This window comes from Carlito syrichta, unplaced genomic scaffold (genome assembly GCF_000164805.1).
Source record: "Carlito syrichta isolate Samal-C Ts95f unplaced genomic scaffold, Tarsius_syrichta-2.0.1 Scaffold305745, whole genome shotgun sequence".
Classification (NCBI taxonomy): Eukaryota; Metazoa; Chordata; class Mammalia; order Primates; family Tarsiidae; genus Carlito; species Carlito syrichta.
In genome coordinates, this window is record NW_007249841.1 from 102,890 (window position 1) to 117,202 (window position 14,313).

Here is a 14,313-nt window from a genome sequence, read left to right on the forward strand (position 1 = left end):
TTTCCCTCCCTCCCTCCCTCTCCCTCTGTCTCTCCCTCTCTCTCTCCTTCCCTCTCCCTCCCTCCTCCATGCTTTTTCCTCCATTTTCTTGTCCACAGATTCTTCTCTGCAAATGCTTCTGTTTTCATCCTGTTGGAAAGACTATCAATTCTATGAGCCTTGAAGATGATTCTTTCACCAAGAAGAATGAAATTCTCATTTGGGGCTTTCCATTATTTTAGTTTTAGGGGTTTTTTTGTGTGATAAGGCACAGACACATTTCTTCTAGAGTGTCAGTAAAGTATTCTTTAAGGGTAATAACCTCCTTAAACATTATTCCAGTGAGTATTTTACTTAGGCAAACTCTAGGAAGTAGGTACTATTATTAGTCTCATTTTACAGGTGAGGAAACTGAAGTGCAAATAGGATACAATAACTTACCAGTGGCCAAATAAAGTGTGGAGCCAGGATTTGAACCCAGGGAGTCTGGCTCTGGGGTCCACACTTAGCTGTCTGACAGTGCCATCTCTAGATTTGAAGGCATGACAGAGAGTTAGAAGATCTGGGGTGGAGATATGTGAATTGTGTGTGTGTTCTGGGATAGCTCCCTGATCTTTTAGACTCTTTCCACAGGTATACATCACGAGTTATAATGTTGTCTTCCTCACAGAACAGTTTTAAAGGTCACATTATATTATGGGCAAAAGGCTTTGTAGAACAGACATGCTGGATGGATATAACACCAGCTACTGTTATCTTTATGCCAGTGGTGACCAAGAGCATTGCATCATGTTGCAACTCATGACCTAAACACCTTCTTCTTTTCTGTACTCGCAAAACTGATAAACTTGACTGTATGAGTGTGGTGGGCTGCACCTATCCACATAGGATGTCCTAGTGAAAGCATGTTTGTTGTGTCTGTGCCTGTGGTCTTGATGCTGGTGTGGTAGTTTGTGCCACTTCTAAGGGGTGAATCTGACGCTCCTGTCTCCTGGTGGAGATCTCATTGACCATCCTATGAGGGTGTGGTGAGGTGTTTTCGTGGGAAGGTAGAGGATTTAACTCTCACCTGAGAAGAGACTCGTAAAAAGTAGCCAGTCAGAAAGACCCTCACCTCAGTGGCATTGCTGCAGAGAGAAAAAAAACAGGAGGAAAAACACATCTTGGCCCATGGGTTGTATACTAAAAATACGACTGTGACTATGGCTTTCTACCAAACTATTTTCTTGAGACTTGTCATTGAAAAATGAGCAAGAAATTATAAGTTAAATAATCCGCAATTGTATCTGACCAATTTAGTATTTCATGTTGTACTGGAAACATCATATATGACAAAGCAAACCATTTATATACAGCTGTTCTTTGGAAGGGGGCGGGGGAAGAGAGCATTCAAAAAGCAGGGCCACCCAGTAGGAGAGTAGTCACCTGTGACTTTGACTATGTGTGTTAGAAAGCTCACCTAGTGAGAACCTGGATTAAGAACTTCAAGAGGTGTTGTCACTGTCAGTTAGAAAACTGGATCGTTTAAAACAACAGACCTTGGAGGGACAAGTGGATGGGCCCATCCATGAGTCCTTGCTTAGGTCTGATGATGGGTAAGATTATGTACTAATGCCTTGTTACAAATGGGACTTTCTGACTTGTCTTTTTACCCATTTTTTTTTTTTTTTTTTTCAAACGTGACATAGACACTTCCATAGAGGTAAAAACAACTTGTAAGGAGACATTTCCACTCTCTTCCAATGTTAACTGGGAGACACTAAATTTAACATAAACATAACTTATGTTTTTCTACTTATATTGTGGAGCTTTTAAACAAATGTATCATCACAATGTTTTTCAGGCTGCCCGGAACTGTCTAGTCAATGAGGTGGGAGTTGTGAAAGTGTCTGATTTTGGAATGGCCAGGTATGTCTGAGTATATGTGGTGGTAGGTGATGCTCACCTGATTTTATAGAGTTAGCCAGTGTGGGAGTAATCTACACTGAGGAAATGGAGAGGAAATCTTGTTACCTATTCTTGTTACCTTGTTACTTATTCAACAATGTATCTCTATTGTGCTGTTAATAATTATCTCCACTAGGTGGCGGTTCAGCCCGTTAAATGCACTTTTCTCTTGCTCCCTGATGTGGATTAGATTTCTAGAACCTTTGATTTTCACGAAAACATGTTTGCTAGTCAAGTTCTTAGTATATTTATAGCTGCACTATTTTATTCTCTTAATTTTTATAATTATCATAGAGTATGAGAACATACTTTTATTTACTTATTTATTTATTTGCATCAGGGTCTCACTCTGTCCCCCAGGCTGGAGTGCAGTGGCATGATCATGGCTCACCACAGCCTTGACAAGCTATCTTCTTGCCTCAGCCTCCCCAGTAGCTGGGACTACAAGTGTGTGCCACCATGCCCAGCCAATTGTTTTATTTTTATTTTTAATTTTTTTGTTGAGACGAGATCTCACTATGTTGCCCAGGCTGGTCTTGAACTCCTAGGCTCAAGCGATCTTCCCATTTCAGCCTCCCAAAGTGCTGGGATTATAGGCGAGAGCCACTATGCCTGGCCTAAAACACTCTTTACACACTGAGATCAGAGTCCCCTGACCAACAGTAGTTTGATCTGGCCCATGGTGGCCTTGTCTGCCAGCCAGCAGTTGGCTTTGTGTGCATCACCAACTTTGTCTACACTGCAAAGGACGCTTGTGAGGTTATCTGAGCTTTTAGACATAAACTCTGTATGCATATGTGACGTCCCTGGTAAACTATATTCTTTCTCTACTTGGTATCGGCCATAAACTTGTCCAGGTGGAAAGACAGTCAGGTTTTATGCAGTGGCCCAGGAGTGGACTAGGGGGCCCCTGTTCTCAGGGCACCCTTGCCTGGCAGTGAGAGGTCGGGACTTTTGAGGTGTGGAGTGTGGGGTGTTCATACAAGCACGAACAGGGTACGGGTCATGAACCCACTTCTCCATACCTCGTGTGGACCCAAGATGGTACTATTTTCCTATGGGGAGGGGCTTTCAGCACTACAATGACATGCTAAAAGCTAGAGGTAGTGGGGGTCCCTGCTCTGGCCTGCCCTTCCTCGGTGTCAGGCAAGGGGTCACTCACCACTTGTGGCATTCTCGCCTGGTAGTCTGGCTTCCTGAAGCTGCTGTGCCCATAAATAAAAAGGCTACAGGAAAACTTGATAGGAGTTTTCCCCAGAAAGAAGAGATTGAGAAACTCTGTGCAGGGTGACTCCATACACGTCACAATGCTCAGGCAAGCAAATGACTGGGCCCTCAGTGCTACAAACGTGGGGAATTCGAAATGGCTGGCTGGGGCCGGGCATGGTGGCTTACATCTGTAATCCCAGCACTTTGGGAGGCCAAGGAGGGAGGATCTCTTGAGCCCAGGAGTGCAAGACCAGCCTGGGCAACATAGTAAGATCTTGTCTCTACAAAAAATAAAAAATTTAGCTCATGCTGGTGTGCACTTGTAGTCCCAGCTACTTGGGAGGCTGAAGTGGGAGGATCACCTGAGCCTAGGAGGCCGAGGCTGTGGTGAGCCCTGATTGTGCCACTGCACTCCAGCCTGGGTGACAGAGCAAGACCTTGACCCAAAATTAAGTAAGTAAATATATAAATAAATAAATAAAATTAGAGATGGCTGTCTAGACCATCCCCATGACAATAATACAGAAATACATTCCTTTTGCAAATATTTACTGAATACATTGCAGAACTGGCCAATGTGCTTAAATCTACCTCCCCCAAAGGCAGCCACTGTGACCAGTTTCTGTGTCCTTCCAGAAGAACACAAGCATGTTCATATAGAATAGTTACATAGTACTGTTGAGAGAGTGTGTGTGGGGGGGTGGAATGGTATGTAAATGAACAGGCCACCATTTGCACACATGCCATTTTGCTTTTTTTTTTTTTGTCATGTGACTGTTTTCACATGTGACTGTTTTCATATGACTGTTTTCATGTGACTGCTTTAGTTTTAAACTGTGCCTGAGGAATCATAGGGGCTGAAGGCATGCGTGTCTCCAGACGCTTTATACCACTTCCTTCCAAGTGCCTCTGCTTGAGATTCTGACAGATGGGGCCTTTGGGTAACATTCTGTTTAAAGAACGAAACTGCTTCCCAAAAGGTCTTGATTTTGTATCCTATCCCTATTGCCTTATAAAAAAGAAAGAGGGTCAGACATGGCGGCTCACACCTGTAATCCCAGCACTCTGGGAGACTGAAGTGTGATGATCGTTTTGAGTCCAGAAGTTCGGGACCCACCTGGGCAACATAGCAAGACCCCTATCTCTACAAAAAAAAAAAAATTAAAAATTAGTCAGGTGCATGCTTATAGTCCCAGCTACTTGGGAGGCTGAAGTGGGAAGATCCCGGGAGCCCAGGAGGTTGAGGCTTGTGGTGAGCTATGATAGCACCACACACTCCAGCCTGGGTGACAGAGTGAGACCCCCAACTCAAGAAAAGAAAGAAAAACTGAAACCCAATGCTGCAGACGCCAGCGTAGAGAGGTGCCCGTCCAGCACTTTAGTTGAGCTGGGGGGAGGCAGGGACCCCAAGCCTGGCCACCAAGGTTGTGTCTGTGTCACCTGCATACTGTTGGCCTGGAGTCCACTGCGGTTTTGATCATTTGGGGACAATGGAGAAAGGCATGCAGAAGGCCGGTGAGCCTCAGGGTTGTGGCCCTGCGTTTCCTCCCAGGTACGTTCTGGATGACCAGTACACTAGCTCTTCCGGTGCCAAGTTCCCTGTGAAGTGGTGTCCCCCTGAAGTGTTCAACTACAGCCGCTTTAGCAGCAAGTCTGACGTCTGGTCCTTCGGTAAGCCCTCGGCCGTGTCCCCTCCCCTGCCCGGAGTGTGGCCCTACCCGTTGGTGACCCTTGCCTTCCCAGGTGTCCTGATGTGGGAGGTGTTCACCGAGGGCCGGATGCCCTTCGAGAAGTTCACCAACTACGAGGTGGTGACCATGGTCACTCGGGGCCACCGACTCTACCAGCCGAAGCTGGCATCCAGGCCCGTGTACGAGGTGATGCTGCACTGTTGGCAGGAGGTGCGGACCCTCTAGAGTGGGGCGGGCAGGGTCTGATGGCCGGAAGGTGGGCTGCCTGGCCCTCTCCACGGAGGCTCTGATGGGGAGGAGGGATGTGAGAACGCAGAGTTGCCCACTGTGAGGCTCCAGGTGGGACCCACCCCCTTGCCTGAGATGGGGGGGTGGGAGGGAGGGGCAGATGGAGAAGTGGTTCTTCCTCCTTCCCTCCCTCTCTCCCTCTCTCCTTCCCTTCTTTCTTCCCTCCCCTCTCTCCTCCTCCCCTTCATCCCTTCTTCCCTCCTTCCTCCCTCCCTCATTCTCTCCTCCCCTCCTCTCCTCCTCCCCTCCTCCCCTCTTTTCCTCCTTCTCTCCTTCCCCCCTTCCCCACTTCCTTCCCTTCTTCTTTTTTATGAGTCAGGGTCTCACTCTGTCACCCAGGCTGGAGTGCAGTGGCACAGTCATGGCTCAACTCAACCCCAACCTGCTGGGCTCAGGAGATCCTCCCACCTCAGCCTCCTGAGTAGCTGGGACTACAGGAACACACCGCCATGCCTGGCTAATTTCTTGATTTTTGGTAGAGACAAAGTCTTTCTCTGTTGTCCAGGCTGGTCTCGAACTGCTGGACTCCAGTGATTCTCCCACATCTGCCTCCCAGAGTGCTGGCTTGACAGGCATAAGACCCCATGTCTGGCTGCTTTTCTCTGTTCAGTGATCCCTGGTGGAACTGCACCATCACTCTTACCAGAAAGGGTTTCTTTTCCTAACCCACAATGTCCTGAGGTCTTTGGAAGTATTGAAATGTCACCTCTTAGAAGAGATTAGACACCCAAGTGACTTTTGGAAGATAGCCACACTCACTCGCATGTATGCTTGGCACTGTACTTGGTGCTTGAGGTTGGGTTCTCAGAATAACCCTCTGGGATATAGACACTTTTGTGATGGCTACTCTGAGGATGAGCAAGGGAGGTTCACATAGCTGATGCTCGTCCAAGCCCAGGTAGGGACAGAGCAGCCAGGCCCTCGGGACCCCAGAGCCCAGGCCCGCAATGACCTGCTGTGAGTCCTCCTAAGAGCACTGCCGGGACGGGCAGGGACCTTCTGGGCAGGAAGTGGCAGAAGAGCATGAGCAAGGGAAGAAAGTGGTTAGAGATGTGGCGTGTGTGCAGAGGGTGGGGGGGGCTGTCTGAACAGCGAGTCCACGTGAGGGTTTTGTGAGAAATGAAATTGGGGGCGGGGCAGGGGAGGACCCCGCAGATGGGCAGTACTTGATTTCATTGGCAGTAGGGAACCCTGTGAGGATCTTGAGCAGGGGCACTCAGGCAGTGGCCACGCAAGATAGACAAGGGCAGAGACAGGCCCCTGCGGAGATGTCTGTGTGTTTCAGTCCCCAGCAGTGATGCCCCCTGGGGTATGCCAGGCTGGGGTCTGAGCAATGAGCCACACCTCTGGGGTGGGTGCTGAAGCCCCAGCTTCTGTTTGACTTCTGGTTGTAGAAGCCAGAGGGGCGGCCATCTTTTCATGACTTGCTGTGCACGATCGATGAACTGGTGGAGAGTGAGGAGACCTTCGGACGGTGAGGGCAGCGACTCTGGCCCCACAGCATGGGTGGAGGGCCACTGCCGACCTGGATCCACCTGACACCTGGACGTGCACGTGGCTTGGCCTATGAAGTGGAAAAACCCGAGGAACTTGAGCCCGCCCAGCCCAGCCTTCGCACTGTGGCTGAATCTTCCAGATGGCGTAGCCGCTTAGGGATGGGTACTGAAAACACCCATTTCCACCCAAATCTCAGGCACTTGAGGGCTGATCGTGCACCTGTGCCCCAGGGTGTGGCCGCTGAGGGGGTGCACATGGGACCATGTAGCCGCGGGCCAGGGTGCTGGGGAGGGAAAGGGCATTGGAGCCAGGTTCCACTCTTCCTTCCCCTGACTCCTGCAGAAATTGGGGCCTGGGATGTGACCTGGGGTCAGGTTCCAGGGAACCAGGAACCCCCATGGATAAGCCCATCTTGTCTGGGAAACGTCTCTGTTCAAGACTGTTCTTAGTGTTACATCTTGGAATATGTGTATGCTGTATATGTTGTAAATACACATGTAATATATAAAGTTATATATTTATAAGAAACATGAGTTGTCTTTTTGTGAGATGCTTAATCCCGAGGTACATGAGCTCTTTTTTTTTTTTTTTTTGAGTTGGAGTCTTACTCTGTTGCCCCGGCTGGAGTACAGTGGCACATGGATGGCCACTGTAGCCTTGACCTGCTGGGCTCAGGTGATTCTTCTGCTTCAGCCTCCCAAGTAGCTGGAACCACAGGCATGGACCACCACACCTGGCTAATTTTCTGATTAATTGTAGAGATGAGGTCTCACTAAGTTGCCCAGGCTGGTCTTGAACCCATGAGCTCAGACAATCCTCTCACCTTGGCCTCCCAAAGTACTGGGCTTATAGGCATGAGCCACCACACCTGGTCATCTTATCTTTTTTTTTTTTAAGTTGGAGTCTCACTCTGTCACCCAGGCTGGAATGGAGTGCCACACTCATGGCCTGGCTAATTTTTGATTTATTGTAGAGACGAGGTCTCACCAAGTTACCCGGGTAGGTCTTGAACCCACAGGCTCAGGCAATTCACTCACCCTGGCCTCCCAAAGTGCTGGGATTATAGCATCTTTTCTTTTTTTAAGTCAGTCTCATCCTGTCCCCCAGGCTGGAGTGCAGTGGGATGCTCATGGCCACTGAAGTCTTGACCTGCTGGGTTTAGGCTATCCTCCCACCTCAGCCTTCCAAGTGTGTGTGCCACCACGCCTGGTTACTTTTTTGATTTATTGTAGAGATGAAGTCTCTCTTGAACCACTGGGCTCAGGCAGTCCTCTGGCCTCTGCCTCCCAAAGTGCTGGGATGATGGGCGTGAGCTGCTACTCCCAACTAGCTCACCTTCTTAGGACAGGAGACTGTGTCTCTCAGCTGTTGGGTCCTTTTCTGCTGGGGACTGAGTATACCTTGCTGAAGGGAAGACAGTGATAATGTCCCCTTCACCCAGGCAGACATCTTGGGGACATCTGTGCTGCTTAAGCTGCCACAACAGGGCCCATGTATGGGTTCTGATGCTGCCCATGGTGTCTATGGCTATCTGCTCTAAGGTGGAGAACCAAGTCTTCCCTAAGTTGTAGAAATCTACACGGGGTGTGGATGCTGTGATTGGATCTGTGCTGGGTTCTGGAGCACAAGGGTCAGGTGATATCCACAACAAGTCTGTCCCACCTCAGGCAGGACCTAGGAGTACTTCAAGTCATGGAAGAGTGTCCAGAAAGTCACCAGGTGAGATGGAGGGCACAGTGGGGTGTTCCGAGCTGCCACCTGGATGTTTTCCAGGCTGTCTGGTGAATGTGGGTCCCCTGGGTCTGGCTGCCTCCTGCCTCACGATAGCCCTGCTGTGTGTATGTGCGAGTGGGTCTCGGTCTCATCAACTCTGACCAAGATGCCCACCAAGGGGGTGCCGGTTCCTTCCTTCATGAGCCCTGGGGAAAACGAACCACCTCAATCCCCAGTAGCAGAGACCGGGTGTCACCTGACATATATGCCTGGCATTTGTGAATGCAGGAAGTGGGGCAGACATTGGCCTTCTTAGGGGCCATCCCGTTGGGACAGCCGGGCCTCTCCTGTGCAGCAAGGGGTAAACGCAGGCCGGGGCAGACTGCGCTGAGCAGTACATGCCCTCCAGCCCTGGGGGAGTGTCTCCCCTTGTCCTGGTCCTGCTGGGCCTATGACCATGCAGTCCACCCACGGCCGGCAGTGTTCATTTCTTCTTGTGCTCCTTATCATGGAAAAAAGTAAACTATCCTAAGTCCTATCTCAGTCTCCACATTCCATCCATCTTCCTGTTTAACTTGAACTGCTCTTCCACCACAAAAACATACACACCTTTTGCTGGATGTGGTGGTTCATGCCTATAATCCCAGGTCTCTGGGAGGTTGAGGTGGGAGGATCGCATGAGTTCAGGAATTTGAGACCAGCCTGGGCAACATAGCGAGACTCCATCTCTACAAAAAATACAAAACTTAGCCTGGGCTTGGCCCCAGCTACTTGGGAGGCTGCGGCAGGAAGATCATCTGAGCCCAGGAGGTCAAGATTGTGGTGAGCCATGATCATGCCACTGCACTCCAACCTGGGCAACAGAGTGAGACCCCAATTCAAAATAAAACAAAACAAAAACAAAAACATACACACCTTTTCACTTCCTCGTAGCTCTTTCCAGGAGTCAGTCATATGCCAACTCTACCTTTCTGTCACTGTCATATACTTGTCCTTACCTTCTGACCTCCCCTTCCTCCCTCCTCCTGCCCTCTGCCTACCTTTCCCTTCTAAGGAGTGACGGTGGTATTGGAGAGACTGGGAAGAAGGCAGAGTCCCTGCCCTAATGGTCACATATACCTTTTTTCTTTTTTTGGAGTCAGGGTCTCACTCTGTCACCCAGGCTGGAAGGCAGTGGTATGATCATAGCTCACTGCAGCGTCAACCTCCTGGACTCAGGCGATCCTCCTGTCTCAGTCTCCTGAGTAGCTGGGACTATAGGCATGTGCCCACCCCACCACCTGGCTGATTTTTAAAAAAATTTTTGTAGAGACAAGGTCTCACTATGTTGCCCAGGCTGGTCTTGAACCTCTGGACTCAAGCAATCCTCCCCCCTTGGCCTCCCAAAGTGCTGGGACTACAGGCATGCCTGGCCCATGTATACTCTTGATGAGAAACAAGACAGAGAACACATGGCAGCATTTGGGCACATTGCTTTCAAAAATTTTTAAAGTATTTTCCTCTTAAACTTAAGAAAATTTTTGCTCGTGATGCATGGCTAAGGCAAAAAGTGAAGTAAGAAGTCCCACCCCAGTGCTGCTGAGATCTTGCTCTAAACAGGAAATGGGGCGGGCAGCATCGGTGTGCTGCATCTTCGTTAAAGCTCTTCCCGTAAGTAGTTAATTTTGGGTTCTATTTTCCAGTGGGATGGAGCAAAACCCCCAAGTGCATTTTGTGCAATTGATGTTGTCTTTGTGTTTCTCGGCCATGCCTAGTCACCTCGTAGGTGTTATCATTACTGGCCCTCTCCCAAACAAGGCCCCTGAAGTGTCAGTGCTGAGTGGGGGGATGGAACATTCTAGACCACCTTCCAGAGCCCAGAATCTAATTCTGTTTCTATCACCCAACGTGTGGCCCTGGGCAAGTCCCTTATTCTCTCAGTGCCTCCGTTTCCTTCCCTGTCCAGAGAGGACCATTTGACTTGGGGATTTTTAAGGTCTCCTTTGCCAAAATGCTGTGATTTCCTGAAACCGTCTGCAAGTCACCCACACGTCTGGGAATGAGAACAGCAGACATCCTGGGAGATTTGGATGCCAATGGTGAAGCTTTTTTACATGGGCCACTGGCTGTCATTCACACACAGCTCTGAGGTTTCTAGAACAGGAAGGTAGGTGGGGTTAATTCTGCCCGTGAGAAACGTCTTGGGTGAGCTATGAGCTATGAGCTCAGCTACAGGACGTGTTTTGTGAGGGGGCACCCAGAAGAATCAGAGACCGTGCTGTTTGCTTCCTGAGAGGGCGGCCATGACTCTCCTCTTGTGAGTAAGGTGGGTCTTCCATTTATCTCCTGGGCTTGTTCTGGCTTATGTCTTGTTCTCGAACACCAGAGGATGTTTTGTCTAAGTAAGGCACGCATTTGTGAAAACATGAAGATAACTTCCCTAGATGTTGTGACCGGGCTTTGTTTCTTATTTAAATAACCACTATGGTGATGTAATTCTATTATAGTAAATGTTCAGCATTGAGAACATGAGTTAAGTTCTCACAAATGGGCATTGAGAAAGCAATACCGTGCCCTCAGATCTACATACAGGTTTACAGAAATGCTATCCGTGTTTTTTTGTTTTTATGTTTTTTGAGTCAGAGTCTCACTCTGTTGCCCAGGCTGGAGGACAGTGGCATGACCACAGCTACTGCAGACTCGACCAGCTGGGATCAGGCAATCCTGCCTCAGCCTTCCAAATAGCTGGAACCACAGGGATGCACCACCACACCCAGCTAATTTTTACATTTTTTTGAGAGATGAGGTCTTGCCAAGTTGCCCAGGCTGCTCTCAAACCCCTGGGCTCAGGCAACCCTCTTGCCTTGCCCTCCCCAAATGCTGAGATGACAGGCATGAGCCACCACACCTGGCCCGTGTGCTTGTTTTGAGAATGATGTTTCATGTAATAAACTCAAGATGAAGTTCTCATTCTGGCCCTGCTCTGGCTGTGGTAGGTTACACCTGACAACTGGTTTTGGTCCAGTCCCTTCTCTATGATGGGGACTACCTTCCTGTCCAACTTTTAACAAGATATCATAAAGAAACAGCAGGTCAGCATAGGAGGTGCTTTGTGAACTTGATCTTAGAGTTGCTTTGGAAGACTCTTCAGCCCCATGTGTAGTCCTGGAAATACTTGTTAATTTCGCTCTAATACTCAGAGGGCCTTATGGAGTTGATAAAAAAAATAAGAGAGAGAGAGACAGAGAAATACCTTCTTTGATTTTCACCAAGGATGACTGGAGCCAAACTCCAATAAGGCTTGGTCCTATCAGATTCAAGTCATCCACGGCCAGCTGACAAAGGTGGGTTTTTGCATTTCTGACTTTAAGGTGGCATTAGGAGACATTCATACTAATGTTTACATGTCATTCTGCTTAAACCAAATCACCTCATAGGACCCAACAATTGTTGGTAAAATTTGTAAAAAAAAAAAATATATATATATACACTGTTGTGCTGACCTGAATGTAACTCACAGTCTTAATTCACTCAGGTGAAAACAACGGTGCCTGTTCACAAAAATATAGGCAGAGTGCGGCAAGGCAGAAAAACTAAAAACCTACAACCTGTGTCCCCGCCAACCCAGCGACAGGACAGGGCTGAGCAGTGACTCAACAAAAGTCTTTAAATATTAAAAGCTGGGGAAAATTTGTTCTTTATTTTCCCGAGGCAGAACTAGAGAAAAGGCTGTAACATATACAAGGAAGGATATGGTTATACATAAAATAAATAATTATGAGGGTTGAGACGAGAGTTAGATTGTCCAAAGGATTGAATGAGACTGTCCTATTGGCAGGATATCTTTTTTTGGGGGAGGGGAGCAGGATTTATTGAGAAGACAGAAAATCTCCCACAGTGGGAAGGGACCTGAAGGGATTGCCCTGGCAGGGGATTTTGAAGCTCATTCTCTCTGATGTGGATTTGATGAAATCTCGCTGTCCCTTCCGTCTTCTGTTCATTTGATCTGATGGTAAGAATCACCTGTCTCCATCTGCCATCAATTGCAGCTAGATGGGCTTTGCTTTCTTCTGGGTGAAACAATGAGTGTTTACTGTTGACAAGGAGAAGACTGAGTAATACCTCAAGGTGTATGAGTGTTAATTTAAAAAATTGCTAGTCCCAACTACTCAGGAGGCTGAGATGGGAGGATCACTTGAGCCCAGCAGTTTGAGGCTGCAGTGAGCTATGATATGATCATGCCATAGCACTCCAGCCTGGATGACAAAGTAAGACCCTGTCTCAAAACAAAACAAAACAAAACAAAGCAAAACATGTATATACGCATTTGCCAGAGTTATTTGCCAAATGTATTGTTGTTTTGAGGGTTGTCAGGAAGTCTGGCTTCCAAGGCAGGTGTTGGGTGGTCAGGAGGGGCTACATGTGGAAGGGAGGTATAGCCCACATGGATGGGAGACCCTGAGTGGGGGCTGGAGCGCTGCTTTTGTGGGGTTCAGTTTGTGAAATGTGGCTTATATTGCCAGCATCCCCACCAGCTGGCGGTTGTCCTGACAGCAGACTCAGCCAGGAGAGTTACTTAAGGCCAGAGCCCAGGGGAAGCAGATGGGGGATTAAAAACTTCACCTCTTACTGCCCCGGTTTGCTGAATTTCTCTGTCTTTCTTTTATTCCTAACATGTAAGGTAGAAAGATATTGGCCAGGTGTGGTGACTACAGCCTGTAATCCCAGCACATTTAGAGACCAAGGCAGGAGGATCGCTTGAGCTCAGGAGGTTGAAACCAGCCTGGGCAATAAAGTGAGACCTTGTCTATACCAAAAAAAAAAATTAGCTGGATGTGGTGGCTTGTTCCTATAGTCCCAGCTACTTGGGTGGCTGAGATGGGAGGATTGCTCAAGCTCAGGAGGTTGAGGCTGTGGTGAACTGTGATTGTGGCAATGTACTCTAGCCTGGGTGACAGAGTGAGATCCTGACCCCCCAAAGATCAAAACCAAAAACAAAATAAAACAAAAGAATAAAAACACACCGGCTATTCTCACCACTGTTTTGTCTTGTTCTCAAGTGGATGACTTTCACAGTCTCAGCGTTAAAATGGACACTGGTATATTGTCAAACTGGACCTCCAAAGAACCCAAAAGGGAAGGCACTGTGTTTGAGAGGCTGAAGTAATGACCTAGAGCCAGCAGACAGGACATAGGCTTTATTCAGGAGCTTATAGGAAAGGTCCAGGCGTGGCCAGCTGGATGGGGAAAAACGGCTCCTGACTGCAAAAGGCACACAGACCATAGAGCATTTCACAGAGGGCAAGTGCAGGGTGAAGTGTGAACAGGGGGAGTGTGAACAGGGTGAGTGTGGACAAGGGGAGTGTGAACAAGGTGAGTGAGAACAGGATGAAGTGTGAACAGGGTGTGTGTGTGAACAGAGGGAGTGTGGCCCAGTGTGCAGGTGCAGTGAGAGGCATTTGTGCATACGTCATATGTACACAAAGCAGCTGCGGGTTCTCTCTGGGGTAGATTTTTATTATTATAGTGAGCTAAGGTGACCAAAGGCTATGGGCCTTGGTCCCAGCAGGTCTGATCTGGTCTGAACCAGCCCAGGGGCCGACTGCCTCCAGGAAGGGTGACCAAGAGCACTCTCCTGACAGCTGCAGATGTGATCAGCAGGCTGAGAATGCTGTGCCCATGGCTGCTGCATGATCTTCATGCCCAAGCCAGAGCCTGGGGGAAGGGGCATCTTGGGTCTGCCACCCTAGGACCGCTCCCTGGCCTCCAACCACTGCTTGGGGCTGTGTCCAGGGAGTGCTTGTGCTGTCACTGAGTGTGTCACCCTGAAGATCTGTGTCTTTGCCTTTGCCTTTAACTCACTTCATCCCCCCCACCCCCTTAACTGATTCAGATGTGTGACAATGACCACAGACACCCTTTGTGACTCACCTGAAGGGCTGTCCAATGTCTCCCGTTGCTCCTGTGTAGAGCCTGTGAACCTCCGAGGGTCAGTGAATCCAGCGTCCAG

At 48.7% G+C, this 14,313-nt stretch overlaps 1 protein-coding gene across 1 annotated transcript in view; it reads left to right on the forward strand.

Annotated features, from left to right (window-relative positions):
• Window positions 1–7,139, forward strand: part of TEC (tec protein tyrosine kinase) — an 86,472-nt gene extending 79,333 nt beyond the window's left edge. The window contains exons 14-17 of the mRNA XM_008062550.2: window positions 1,823–1,887; window positions 4,688–4,806; window positions 4,879–5,036; window positions 6,509–7,139. Coding sequence (XP_008060741.1) covers window positions 1,823–1,887; window positions 4,688–4,806; window positions 4,879–5,036; window positions 6,509–6,592 — 426 coding nt within the window. The 3' untranslated portion in view covers window positions 6,593–7,139. The remainder of the gene's footprint in view (window positions 1–1,822; window positions 1,888–4,687; window positions 4,807–4,878; window positions 5,037–6,508) is intronic.
• Window positions 7,140–14,313: the final 7,174 nt, after the last annotated feature.